The sequence below is a fragment of the Hylaeus anthracinus genome, unplaced genomic scaffold (assembly GCF_026225885.1).
Source record: "Hylaeus anthracinus isolate JK02 unplaced genomic scaffold, UHH_iyHylAnth1.0_haploid 12000, whole genome shotgun sequence".
Taxonomy (NCBI): domain Eukaryota; kingdom Metazoa; phylum Arthropoda; class Insecta; order Hymenoptera; family Colletidae; genus Hylaeus; species Hylaeus anthracinus.
The window spans coordinates 8,736,052-8,751,227 of NW_026534347.1; the positions used below are offsets into that span (position 1 = coordinate 8,736,052).

Consider the following 15,176-nt stretch of genomic DNA (forward strand, 5'->3'; position numbering starts at 1 on the left):
CCAGATGGTCAAAGGGTTATCGAAGTACTCTTTTACAGAATTTCTATCCGAACGATCGCTCGCGTTATCGATTAACAAACCGGACGGTCACCGTCAAGAAACGTCACGCATACACGCGGAGAATGTTTTGACGTGACCACGTCTGTCCGTTGCTATCTTGAACAACTAGTGTGACTGCCATTCAAAACTATCAGCTATCAACAAACACGTGTGACGAGAAATTAATTGAACCAGTGAAGAATACTGTTGATGTTTAGATTATTGACATTTAATCAATGAAATGTAAATTTATTCCTTGATTTTTTAATTTTGAAATGAGGAAGGTGATTCAATATTATGTGCTGTTTCAATCGTTTGTTAACGATTTGTAATTTGCAATTTGTAATCGTTTGTGAAGTTTGATTCTATCAATAGTGTGTTGGAAGTCATCAATGGCTAAAATTTTGCAGTAATACTTTATCAACTCCAGAAACGTTGAAATATTAAAGTGCTATTAAAATATTAATCTAATTGAGATAGAAGAATAAATAATTGATATGAAAATTTAGGCTTGCGAAATATTCAAAGAATACATATTTAATGAAATATTTGTTTCATTTTGCACACAATTCAATAATGTTTTACCGAGATTACGCGATATATCGTACGTACTACGTTGAGTGGCTTTGGAATGATGTCAGCAAGTTTACAGGCATATTTTTAATCTCAATATTAACATAGTTTGAAAAATTTCAAGTGCTTTAATTAAAATTGTTTTAAATTTCAGCATGCAATTGAAACTTTCACCGCGGTTAAAAATAAAAGTAAAGAACGTGCGCGATACAGTATCGTAGTCCACGTTTTCTGAGCTCATCCAAAATACCGAGTTAGTATGGGGACATTTTAAATATTGAATGTCCCCGTGAAAAAAATTGTCGAACAGTTTCCAGGTTCGTTTCGCCAAAGGAAAAATAATATGAAGCCTGTATAATTTAAAGGGTATGTGAAAATTTAAAATTAAAACAGGACCAGAAATATTAAACCTGGAATTGAACGTCCATTAAACAAAGTAGAATCCTATTTATTGAGAAGTTCAAATTATTTTCTCCACATAAAATCGTCTAAAATAAAATTGTCTTTATATCATCCTTATTTGAATTGCAATCATGTTAAGAAACTATCCAACTGAAGAGCAGGATCAACAACAAACATTTAAATTCTTAAATAGTATAACAGGATTTATTTTTAATAAGAGATAGATAACAGAAAAATTAATATAATACAAATAATAATGCTCTTCATTTTACTTATTCTATTTTAACAATAAATTAATGTACGTGGAATGAAACTTCCAACAGAATTAAAAATGGCAAGTAAGAAGTTCGCGAATCCAAGTTCGTTAAAAATTGCCTCTCCGTAATAAATTATAAAATACGCCTATAAATTCTCTGACAGCATTTTAAAAACGGTCCGCAGGTTACTTATCGCTGAGTTGGGATGCCATAAATCATACAATATTGATTCGACGGTAGCTACTTGCTGGCACGTTAATTCACAGATTAACGTTAGAAGCAAGAGCGAGCGAGAGACAGAGAGAGAGAGAGAGAGAGTGAGAGAGAGAGTGTGAATAGCAATAAATCCTACGAATTCCGTTAAAAACGTTAATCGAATCAGGGTAAACGAAATCCCCGTTGGTTCACACGCAATCGTGGGACCTCGAGTACCCTAGCGAAGTTATGCAGAGAATTTGGCAGTGGATGGATGCAAGCAGAGAATGCGACTTCTGCTCTGTGTTTTCAATGTGCCGTTAAATAACCAGATATTAATATACATGATTGTTGCTCGTAACTATTCGTGTGTTGATGCAGTTCGAATTACGCTTGGAAGCTTTTGCATATTACTCTTTTCGTTTCCCCTCGTTTTCGAACACGATCGATATCTCGCTTCTGTTGGGTTTTCGACTATTTTCACGTTGGGTACGATTATTATTTCGTGTTTTTAAACAAATTGTATCGCGTTTCCCCGCTTACGACGGTTGCTTCTTCTAATGAGCAGTAATTTTCGTTGCGTTTGCCGTTTGAGTTTGAGTTTGCCATGAGTTTTATTGGATTTATACAAGCTGTTGTGCGATTTTCGAAGTACAATCGAAGATGACGCGTTTAATTCTTCGAAAATAAGCGAAAGTCCCATTGTGATTAAATTAAATGTATTTATTTTGTTTACTTCCTCGCGATGCTTATTTTTTAAATATCTTGTGCAAAGAGATAATTATAATGAATAATTGATATATTCAGTTATAAGTTGATTACTTATTCACTGTCCCTTTATTCGTGTTCAATCTGAAATTTCACTAAAACAACATCTCACTTATAGAGATTTATACAATGTTAATATTATATAATGTTAGTATATAATATTTCCCAATATTAGCTTCTTGGAAATGAATTATTATTCCTTGGTATCCGTCCAAACATTTTATTCCACAAAATTTTACCAAAATGCTTAGAAGGATATCACGCAATAATTCTTTATCTTAATTCTAATATCTTGCTCCTAATCATACCCCTCTTCGATTATGCTTCGAATTACACCGCACCTCGTACAATTTGGAATGTTGAGTATTTGAGAGTTCGGTGTATGCATAGTTATATCATAACATTTTGTTTATTTATATTTTCTGTACAATCTGATCGAGAGAGAGATGTCGAAATTGATCAATCGATTCCCGATGCTTAACGTTCCACCTTTTTCTTTTTATTTAAAATTAAAATTCTCTCATAGCTCTCGCTTTCGGAACTTCGACACATCGATCGTTCTTGTTATGCAAATCGCTTTCCGCATTCGCTGTACGAGAGGAACAATATAGTTGAGTTTTGAGTCGCGCGATCGACACGATTTGAATCATTTTTTAATAGTACTCGTGTACATAATTCACGGAATGCAAATGTGTATGTGTGAATCTATGGAGGTGTACTTTTCTTTTTGTAATTACGATTCGTTATTGTGGATTCACGTTTCAGTTCCTTCGCTTTTTACTATTCTCTCAAGTCTCCGCATAAGAACCGTACATTATGAAAATTGTATATTGTTCTTGATTTATCGACGTAATATCCTTGGTTGCCTGATCGTTCTGCCTCAAGGATTTTGTTCGCCGACGTTTCTTATGCTCGTCGCAAAATTAATTTCTGCTAATTCGCCATCTAACGCAATGCCTGCAATGCGTAAATAGAAACGTTCAAGTCGCGTGCTTGACTAGATCAAACTGCTAGAAAATATATACGCCATTGGAGACATAATTGATCGTATTAAAAGAAAGAAAAAAAAAACGATACAAATTTTAGTAGGAAACGCGTGCAAAGGAGATAAATTTCTACCGAATATTAAAATTCTCTTAGAGATCGTTTCGTGGTAAACTTTTGGAAATCGAGACATCAAAAGATTGTCAACAAATTTCTTCGGCACACTGGTTCACGAATTTCGCGACACATTATGTATTTCTCGCATCTGCTGCCAAAGATTCGCGCGATCCCCGATTCTTTTCCTTCACCAGCGCCGTTTTTCTAAGACGATCGTGTCTTCGTTTATTTATTTTTACTTTTTTTTTTTCTTCGAACCCACATTTGTAAATACAATCAGTGTTCCTTGTGTTGGACGATTATAAAATGTACCTAATATATTTCAGTTGATTTGTGTAAAGAAGATGGTATGTAAAGGCTTTAGATTTATTTCAATTTTTACTCTTTTGCATGTTTATTTATTTACAATTTATCACGTTTCTTTACACACGAGTACCCGAACCGTCTCGTGTTCAACGCCGGGACCATCGATCGCACACGAGTCTTTTGAATTGTGTACATACTCGGTGACGTGGGTTCGTTTTATTCATACAAAGTATCTCTGTTCGCGATACATCTTCTTCGAGACAGGCGAACAAAGAGGTTTGACAACTCCGAGAGAAAGACGCGCAGAAGTTTAAATTTTTATTTCTTCTCAAATCGGTCTGTATTTACTGCGTTTCACCTTTCGATTTTGAGTCGTCTTTAGAACCTAATACTATGATTTATAATTCAATCTAAATTTTTAAATTGAGAATTTACGATTAATTAATAAAATAGAGTATCAAAATACATAGATGAATTAACGTTATTTTTCAAACGTTTGTTGTACGTAAATAAATTTTGAAGAGTGTGTACACCTTCACAGATATTTTCCTCTTTTGTTTAGAATTTCTGAACGTGTCATTATCACGAACCAAGATACTTGGCCTTGCGATAAGACGAATTCGTGTCATCGAGTACACGATACGCCAGCAAGTGAGACTCAAAATCACTTTTGGCTTCCAAATAAATTATTCACCGATTCGAGAACGTCTCGCTAGCAATCTTTCGTCTCATCTGTACGCGAGAGAAAATCGGTTTTCGAGGATTATGTAACAGCTTTTTGTTTCGCCGTGTTTATCGATCTGCCGAATAAATCGTGCAACGCTTTTTGTCATCGAGGAAATTTGCATTGGTTCATGGTACAAAAACGCGCTACGCTTTCCTCGCGACGCGTACTTGTAAAGCGCGCCGTTTTTAAAGTAACGCGGATATGTAAAAGAAAATTATTTCTTGCGATTCGCGACGAAAGGACACGTGTTTGTATTATTATTTTTTCTTTACTGCACCATTAAGCTTCGTATCACCGCACTAACTCGATGGGATAAAGGTCTGTGTCATGCGATGTGACTTCACGTTTTTTAATTTGTTATTGCGCATGCGCTTGAACTATGTGTACCGTGTCTGTGTATACGATGGGTATACGTATAACGAAACGCTTATTTGCGCAGGGTGGTAATGAAAAACGAGAATTACATTTGCAGCTATAGTTGTTACATCAATTTTCTACTGAATTTTGCATCAAGTATTCTAAATTAAGAGCAATTTTATAAATAAAATAGATTTCATATGACATTTCAGGAAAGATTTGGTCCACGATATTTATAAAAAAAAAAAATACATATGAAGGATTTCTCGATGGCTATTCGTAATAAAAATTGTTATTCACGCTTGCTTTAACAAATTCAACTGTGTAATTTATTTATTGACGATAAAACGCTGAATTTGTGAACGATGCAAAAAAATGCAATATTCAAACCGTAAAAATGTATTTTATAATAGTTTACAATTTTTTTACTTGACTTTCGCGGTGATTGCTCGGATTTCAAACTGCTATCAAACATGAATTAAATCTTTTCTTTTTCGTATTTTTAAACTGAAAATAAGCTTCAGTTTTTCTAGAATTTCGAGGTACATCGTATATCCCGTATTTCATTATGGTTTGAATTTTGTTGTTATGTCAGAGGTGACATTTCTTTTTTTTTTTTCCTTTTTTTTTATGGAAACGGTTCGCTGAATTTTAATAAATGTAATTAGTTATCGTATATCCATATTTATTACCAAATATTATTTTTAGAAATATGGAAGAGAGTAATCTATTTCTTTATATATTAAGGATACGATTATTTTTATTTTCATTGTTCGAAACGTGATAAACATTTTAGTAAATTTAAACAAGTATTCTCGATTTCATTCACACCCTGTACATCTAACACGGGTTGACAGCAATAGCAGGTATGATTCTGATAAAATTACTCAAGAAATTTCTGAAAATATATTCCACAAGGATGTTTCGATACAATTCCATGACTTGTAATTATATGGGTTCAATTATTAATCTGTAACTAAATTTTTTTGCTTCTAACCAACTTATTGCAGACTATACTAAACAAATATACATTTTCCTTCATTATTGCTTTCACAATCAAACAGTATTCCTTTCTTTAAAAAACAATAACAGTCAAAAACTGAGCAAATAAATTCCAAATATTTTATCAATCAAAAAACGGGAATTCTATTTAACCATTCCATCAAAGAAAAATATTATATGTTTGATTTTGTAACTCGTTGTGGTTGTTCGTAAAATTTCGTCGACCGAAGTGGATCAAAAGCGTGCCACAAAACTCCGTTAATTTCATTTCCAGTAGTACAAACAAAGCGCTTGTTTGCCTTTCATTATTCCGTGTTTACAAATTCCGAGGAAGTAATTTTTCAAGCGCAACGAGAGTTTCAAAACCCTCCTCGAAGCAACATCTTTCGCGCAAGATGTCCGAGGTGGAATCATCCCTGCGTCAACCCAGTGTATGCATACGTGTCGCTGTTTTATTTTCGCATCAGCCTGCAAGCAAAGAAACGGACGTTCGCGTTCGCAACAGAAATGAGAATTTACGCTCGCCACGCTGACGCGATCCTCCCTCGAATTCTTCTGGCGGCGCTTTCTTCGCAGACGAGCGATTGTTTCCTGCATCTTGATAGAACGAGCTGTATTCCACGCAAAACGTTTGTAAGTTGTCACGTTCTGCGAGGAGGATTCAGTTGAAACGCTCCAAAGTGAAACAGCACTCGATTTTCTTAATCGATCACTTCCGAAGAATCTTCGAGCCAAAAACTAAACCAATGTAATTTCTATTTCAAAAAACATTAAATAAATAAAAAAATCACGGTTGGTCATTTTTCAAGATCGAACTTGGCTTCTCTGAAAATACATTCATTCATCAGCTGCGATCGAATCGTGCGCGCCCTTATAACCGACTTACGGTTTGGAATAAAAGGTTTTCGCGCGGATAGGATACGTCGTCTCGTTATGGGGAATTTTAGGGATTTATGATCTATTATATTCCTTCCGCGTTTTGCTTTGGTATCCTTCTTGAGCGCTTAATGCCGCGAGTCGAGAATATGACGTTAATACGGAGTTTATGTTAGCGGCCCCGAAAACAGGTTTGAAAACTGATACTGACCCAGTTTCGTCATTCGTGCACGGAAACTCGTTTCATTTTCGACGTGGCATCAGGGATGGGGGGCGGGGTGGTTCCTACGTGTATACGTAAAAAAACTCGATAAACTTTTAGGAGAAAGACCCGGGTTTAGTGTCGTGGGTTTTGTTATAGTCTCTCGTAAAATAAAGAAGGATTATTTTCCTTTATTTTTCCGTTGAAAACTGTAGTGGGTGTTACGAGTGTGACGGCAAAAAATCGTGGACGCAATTTCATTAGTCGCCTCTTAATTAATCTCATGAATAAATATCGTTCTTTTTATTCAACAAACATTCCAGTCATTTTCCTTCTTCCATTTGTGTATAGTTTTTATAGAAATAATAATTAATGACAATCGTATTTGATTATCTTGTCTCCGTGGGAAAATGTAATGTGACTCATTTATTATAAATACCTTGTCTGTGGGTTCAATTATGAACTGCAACAGTTTTCTACGTCATACAGACTGATTATTAATTCATAACGCATCCTGCGCTGGTGTATGGATTATCTATTGCTATGAATTATATTGGAGTAATAATAGAGTTGCAGGATATAAAGTGCCTCGAGATGACAAACAGAGAATAATTGTTGGGCCCACTAGAAATAGATGCTATTTTTAAGTACGATAGTTTTCGATTAAATTTATTCACGACCAACACTTAGACCGTTACATTTTAGTAAATGTATGTAAAAATAATTTTGTAAGCATGGTACGACGCCAATGCCCGAAATTTCTCAATTTTAATTTTTCAAACATTTTTACAGTTTTTACAAAATTCCCATGAATTGGTTTGTTTCAAAAAAGTAGGGCCTGGCTACAGTTACACCTTATAATACTTTGTAATACGAATACCATTTCTATCACGTCTTTTGTGTCACGTCATTGTGTCTGAGTTTCCCTATGTGAAAGGGTTAAATCTCATGAAAATCATACCCTAATCTCTGGATACATAAATCACATTGCGTTCTTCCATCCCGTCAAACACCCTCAAACCTCTCCATTCCTCAGTGCCAGTTTTCCTCGTTATCAAAACTCAAATCAAAATGCAGAGTTTATAAATAAACTGTACACTTAATGTACGTTCCGCGCATGTCAATACGAACAACATAAGCGACACGAATTTTATAAGTTAATATAATAAACGTAATATAAACTAGAATTCCGATAGCAGCTTTATCTTTTTATTAACATCGCGATATATAAATAATAAACGTGATCATTTTTGACATAAATTGTCTAAGTATTCATGGGACGGTAATTACTTGCGAGCACCTCGATATTTATGCCAGAGTTGATCGAAATACTGTTACATTTCACCTTTATCTCGTCCGTATTCCAATTGCTGGAACATATTCTGAAAAAGAATCGTTCGTCTCGAAGAACCGTTCGACTTTGTCACTGTCCCACTGGTGTCGTTAGCTGCGGTGCAGACGGTCGAACCCTTCCAGTTTCTATCTATAAAGTGCTGTCTAAAATTTTGCATTTAAATCACACCGATCAGATAGTCCAAAGATGTCCATCAACCCTTACGAGGGTTTTCTCGAGAGAGCAATGAAATCCTATATTGACCTTGATAACGTAGACAAAGAGTCTCTTTGCTCCCTGAAATAATAAAATCATGCAAGTGTCATCACTCCTTATTTGGACTCCAACGACTGAAACAATCTAATCGTAAACACACATCTTGAAATCGATGCACATCCAAAATCGACCTTTCAAATATCGACCTTGATAACGTAGACGCAGAGTCTCTTTGCTCCCTGAAATAATAAAATCATGCAAGTGTAACAACCCCTTACTTGGACTCCCACGAATCTAATAAAAACATTTTGAAATAGATGCACATAAAAAATCAACCCTTCGCGATCCTCGTAACGAACTTCTGCGCCTGTCAAGTAAAGGGTCGGTGACGGTAGAACAAGAGAGACCGCGTGACCGCGACGAGCCTAAGTTCTCAATGGGGTGGTGCAAACCTTTGACTAGATGTCGTCGAGCCAGGGAGCTTTTCAGATGGATATCCGTGCTCGGAGCCGAGCTGGTGCCCGCTAGTAGGGGTAGTGCATGTTGTGTTCGACGTGTGTTGTAATGGGAGGGCACCGGGGGTTCAGTCTCTGATGATCCAGGTGGCAAAGAAGGCGAGCGTACTGAAGAGGCGGAAGTCGCGGAACCGGATGGACGTGCAGCAGCAGCAGCAATCGTTGCCGCCGGTCACGATATCCGGCGGCGTTTCCAGTGGCGCTGCCGGCGACGCTGGTGGCCAAAACGACAATCAAAGGATGGAGAACGAGGGTGACGTTATCTTCTACATGGAAGAGCCCAAGGCGGGAACACCGAACCGTGCCAGGCGCGACAACCGGTGAGTCGGTCATTGATTTTCCTCTTCGTTAGGCCTCTTTCACACCACCGTTCACCACTGGCCCGCTGGGGAATCGAAATTATCGGATTACGTTCACCCTTTCGCTATCCATGGCGATTATGATCGTCTGTTGGGAAAAGACCTCTGAGTGGAGTTATCGAAAGGGTACCGAGACCACGATTACATCTCTTCGAGGCATTTTTCTCAGTCGCGAGCTGTAACAGGAGGTTCACTCAAACAGCTTTTTCATTTTAATTTACTATTGTGGGGTGATAGGTTACAGGTCTGCTTTGATATGTATACAATATCAGGTGTATTAACTCGATAGCTTTAGAAACAGGTAATTGAACGTACCTTGGAATATGTATATACGACACTTGGAGTAGTAATTGTTAAAGTGGTCGTTAGCCAATAAAGTTAGCCAATTTCAGAACAAAATGTCAATACTGAACTAACCAAACTGATCGCGAAACGCGATTCACTATTATATTGTAACTTTTATCTCGGAGTGCAAATTTAAAACTGCAAAGAAGAAATCCTGTAGATTATATAAAATACACTCATCCAAAAAAAACGTCTTAGTAATTAAAGAATATACGACTTTTTCCAATAATTATTTAAATAGGTCCTACTACCTGTTTCTAAAAAAAAAAAAATGAGAAAAAAAAACTTGGAATTAAACATTAATAATCGACGCAGTACGTTTCTTTGAGACCTGGCGTATCACCTTTTGAGTTAAGGATGGTCCTTTATGGAAATAGGTAGTTTCTTAATTAGAGAGCGTTTCATTCAGGATTCCATGCTGACTTCTCGGTAAACCTTGTCCAACAACCTTTTACGTGGACGCAATTTGTAGTCGCTGCAGTTGACTGCTAAATGGAGTAATTTCCTTAACGAAACTTGCAGAAAACAGGCTTAAGCACTCAGACTCAAAGGTATACCAGGAATCTTAAACGAAATCTCTTTTATTAAAAAATCATCCGTTTTCGTATAAGATCATCCCCTAAATTCTTCGTGGTCGGTGCACCAGCTCTAAGAGACTTCAGCTGGTGTCGTTGATTAAATTATTAGATCCACCAAAGAAAGAAGAAAGATTTTTATGTTTTACAAAGCATTGCCAGCGTACATCTCTGGCTAACACTCTATGGCTTAAAACAGAATGGATAGTCGTTCAATGATATGCGTTACTAGGATATTTTTTTATAAATTATTCTACAAATTTTAGTTTCAAGATTAGAATCCAAGCATAGCCATATCACTCCAGTAAAGTCTTAAATCCATTCCACAGTCCGATAATTAAAAATTATTATACATATCCTAGTTTGAAAATGAAAACGCCAGCATCTCATTGAAACGAAACTTGAAATCCATTCCCCGACCGGATCAGTTAATAAAATGCAACGAGCTGGTAATAAGACTGGACCGATTTCTTATCAGACCGAGTGGTTATCGAATGGCTGAGAAACGGTGGTGTGAACGAGGCCAGTTAGCGTTCAGCAAGGTTTCGGGTTGCGCTGGAGTACGAGAGCTAAAGAAAAATGAGTCTAGTGGCTCGTCGAATTGAAACTGAGATTACTTTTCGTGATTTTTGGAAACGAAGGAGAATTTTAACTAATTTTTTGTTCTGTCGAGTGAAGTCAAGCCTCGTGGACGAGTTTTGTTTGAATTCTTAAGTAGGACAAGTTTTATCTTAGGCAGACAGATACTTGTGAATAGTCGGGGCAATTTGCATATTTCCAATCTCCGAAGTCGATTAACTCTTCGGTGATTAAGCTCGAAAAGTTTACTGGGAATTTCCCTTCCCAATAGAGAGGTTTTGGAGAGTGTTTGAATGTTGAAGTAGTTGGAGTGCTATTTTAACAGTTACAGACCTATTCGTGAGTCGCGGAATTTATACCTTAAATTTGTGAAGTTACAAATCGTAAATATGCAATTGTACCCGTAGAAAGCAATAGAATTTTTATTCGTTAATATTTCCATCACAAGTTCTCTATTTAGAAGACAAGAATTTGGTACCTATAAAATTTGTTCTAAAGCAACTCTCTGTTTTCTAAATCAGTTTAGACAATTTAATACGTCGCATTAGATGCTCAGTGTCAGTCTCCTAGCAACCCGACATCTAATCTAGATCAGGAAGTGTCAGTAATAAATTAAGGAACCCTGATATTAATAATGCCAAATATTATTTAGCAGACGATTGAATCTTGTATTTGTCAGTAATATACAATCATTTAATTAATATAAACAAGAATAGGGTGCATTTACAGGCGAATAGAAAATCGTGAATAAAAGCTTCCATTAATTTCATCGTAAGGAGCTTTCCACGAATATATGTTCGTAATATGAGCATGTTTTGTTGACTGAAATCTTTGAAGCTTGAAGCTTTTTGAAGGTCTCGGTTCTTGCAGTTTATACAGTACCAATATCAGTGCATATCGTATACAATATTAATGTGTCCTCAGGCCCCCGTTGAAGCTAGCTGGAATGCTGATGATTCGATGAAACGGTTTTCCGAAAAACTTTAACCAGAAAGCCCTGAATAGTAGAAACTCAATCGTGTTTTATTTCATTTTATTTTTAAAATTTTGGGAAAATTGGTTGTCTCGTATGATAGGCCAAATTTTAAAAGTTACTTTAGAATAGACAGTATAGTCAAAAGAAAATTATACACGTGGTACTTGATTCTTAATTGCACTGCAATAATTTAAGGAGTAAATTTCGAATGCAAAACAAGTTATACTGCATTTTGTTTCCGCCAATACTGCAGCGTAAGTGTATTCACTCTGCCATCTTACCTCTTCGGCCACAAGGAACAAACGTTCTTCAGGTACAGAATGACTAATATTTTATTTCATCGCTAGTAAAGAAGAAGTCGTAGTTTTAGTTCGTATTAGATGCGGTTAGAACCTTATTATATTTCCTTGCTTCGTGTTCTAGACTTACTAATTGAAGCATTGCCCTGCAATTACGAATCACCCTGTGCATAATCATCTGGCAAATTTGTACTTCCCATAGTCTTAATGAAATCGTTCGAGTAGAACTTTCTTCGAACTCTGTCGAGGTACAAAACTTATTCGGATAATGGATAGCTTGCCGAATTTCCCCTCGAATAATTCCACGTTCAGGAAAACTGAGTCGAGCGAAATCATTTCTCTCATTCAGTTTGAAAATTTCATTCTAGAATCAATTCGAAGTCGATTTACTATTATCGTTTAACCATCTAGAGCGGATGCCTAGTTTTCTGAATATAACTTATCAATTTATTATGCATAGTAAAAGAAGGTAAAAGATTAGGTTTTAAATTTATTTATTGAGGAAATAAAACATCACATAGAAAAAAGGGTTTGTCTAAATGGGACTATAAATTAATAATAATAATTCAATATAATTATACATCAGATTAAATATTTGATAAAGTGATTAGTCTCTTTAGGAAATTAAAAAAATTACTCGAATGATATTTCATGTAATCTTTTCGATGCATTTAGAAATTAAAAAAAAACAATTTGTTTATTCCTGATCTTTTTACTGTTGAGCCACTATAGTCTGTGAAAAAGGTGTTCAATTAAAAAGTAATTCCATAGATAGTGTCATATACATAGCTTACAATCAGTAATTAATTAATTAATTTGCTCATATTTATTAACGTTTAAAGTTACTTTGCTGCACAACCTGGCGACTGTATTACAGTTAAAATGTTCCATTGCGTGCCTAACGAATTCACACGTGGCACAATTATTTTTTAAACAAATTACAAGCAGAATATTATACAAAAAAATTGTCCAAATAATTTCTTTCGTGATATCGCAAATACTTTCGTCGACATACCCGAGCAGTACCTTTCCTAAGCGTTGTGGTAAAGATTACCAGCGGATTTCCTTAATCTGCTTAAAATTAGAGAAGCAGCTGGGTTTCGGAATAAAATTTGAAGCCACGTGAAATTTCGAAATGGACTCCGCGGGGCGAATTTGTTTCCCTGTCAGGTTTCGAGTATTGCTCGAGTGCGAGGGGCGACGCGAATTGTCGGTGGGGAAGGAGTTACGAATAATTTGCATGCTCCGTGACGAAGGTGCTCGGAGCTCTGTTTGAAGTTTTACGATTTACAGTAACTCCGAACTTACTATAGCGATCTCTCGATCCCGTTGGTACGTTCAAGATTTCCCGGGAAAGTTTCCAACTAGCCAGAAAAAGAAAACGTTTCGCCATATCGATTTTAACTTATCTTACTTAAAATTACGTGAATATGTAAATTCATACCAAAATGATTCCTGAAAATACGGAATTAAACTTTCCTGGTTTCGTGTCTGAAACCATCTTGTGTTTGTTTAAAATGATCATCGAAGATGTTAAAGGTTGCTAGAGGTATGTTTTTTATGATATTTATTAAATGATAATAATGATGTAAAATCGTTAGAGATAATTAAAGAAAATATAAAAAAGAAATCGTACCGAGAAAACTCATTTTCAATTAAAAATACAGTAATAGCGTACTGAATAATATAATCGATACAGGGCAATAACGATACAAACTTAATAATTGTGTTACAACATTAGCTTCGCGTAAAAATAATTTCAACCATAAAGACCACCGGAATCGAACTTTTTCTCATTCATAAAAATGACATTTCTCTATTTTTCTTTCCTTTGAATGTGTTGGGTTGTACACATTTTTATGTTGAATGTGGTTTTTTAATTACATTAATTCTAAATGTATACATTCTTTTAGGACACACTCACCATTTTCAATACAATTTTTACACAATTTATACACAAATGAATTCCACGTTTTTCTCAAACTGGCACGTTTATCACAAAATGTTAAGTTGCTTTTTATCTTCTCTATACATTTTATGATTTTGCACAAACTTGTACACTGCTTTCCAACTTCTATTTACAATTTTTCTTCAACTAATGAACAATTTTCTCACTTTACCACACACTTAACTTTTTGATGATCCGTTCACACGTTTCCTGGAAAGTAAACAAATCCTACATATTTATGTTACCATTTTGTCGAACCGATTTCCTTTGTTGTTTATCTTCTAAATATTCTATATACGCTTAATTTTTATAATGAAAATATACTACGTGACTACAACTTTCATTAAGATTATTTTTATTAAAACTATCTGGGGATTCTCTCGAATCATAGTAAATTTTTACAGTAAATATTTAAAATTCCCTCTAATAAGGATCACATCGCGATTTTAACCCTAAATCTCCGAGATCTCAACTAAACTAACGCGATTTTACATTACTGACTCATTTTGGTTCAGCTAAATCGAGAAAACTAGAAAATAAATCCTTCCTACCGAGCATTTGCATATGTACTCGATATGAAAATACATTTTCGAATCGATTTTATTACTTCCTGTCTTTATAGAAGAATTTTCCGTTTTCTGTGTATGGTATTAATTAAGCAAAGTGATCGATTGCTTTCGTTGCACAGAGATGCAGTTTACAAAGTGCTTTCATCAGCTACAAATTTTTCTTCTCGATCGCATCGCTTAATTAAAATTCGATAGAGTTTTCACGACGTCTCCAAAACGAAACTTAGCAAAATTCATCCTGAAATTAACGTAGGTGGTCACCAAAGGATGAACCGTACTTGTTTAATGACTATTTCAACGTTCTGTTAGCATTGCACTCACCAGCTTCATCGGGTGTCTGAGAACGCACTGTTATTGTACCGAACTGGTGCTTTATCACTCACTAAGAAACCTGATTCTTCAAAAGCTCTATCACGATATCCAAGATGGTTCACCTAAACGGGTCGTGTGGTATTTTCTGCCTGGCTAAAGGTAAAGGCTCGCGGAAGAAAACGCTGAGTGATACATTAATGTTTATCTTCCTGCGACATCACTTTTCACGAAAGTGCAACGGTGCATCTGCATAATGCAATTGCACTCTATTCAAAGAGATGCGATTCGAGTAGCTCTTCTTGACTTACGAAATGTATTGTTTAAATAAATTAGTGACTTATTTGG

At 35.6% G+C, this 15,176-nt stretch overlaps 1 protein-coding gene across 6 annotated transcripts in view; it reads left to right on the top strand.

Annotated features, from left to right (window-relative positions):
* The window catches only part of LOC128890150 (potassium voltage-gated channel subfamily KQT member 1), a 76,314-nt gene that overhangs the window by 45,624 nt on the left and 15,514 nt on the right, over positions 1 to 15,176 (top strand). For 2 of the 6 annotated variants that reach the window (XM_054148392.1, XM_054148391.1), the window contains exons 9-10: positions 3,662 to 3,682; positions 8,942 to 9,189. In XM_054148392.1, coding sequence (XP_054004367.1) covers positions 3,662 to 3,682; positions 8,942 to 9,189 — 269 coding nt within the window. Of the gene's footprint in view, positions 1 to 3,661; positions 3,683 to 8,941; positions 9,190 to 11,956; positions 12,017 to 15,176 lie in introns of all 6 variants that reach the window. The other 4 variants (XM_054148387.1, XM_054148388.1, XM_054148389.1 and 1 more) reach the window with 4 other exon arrangements.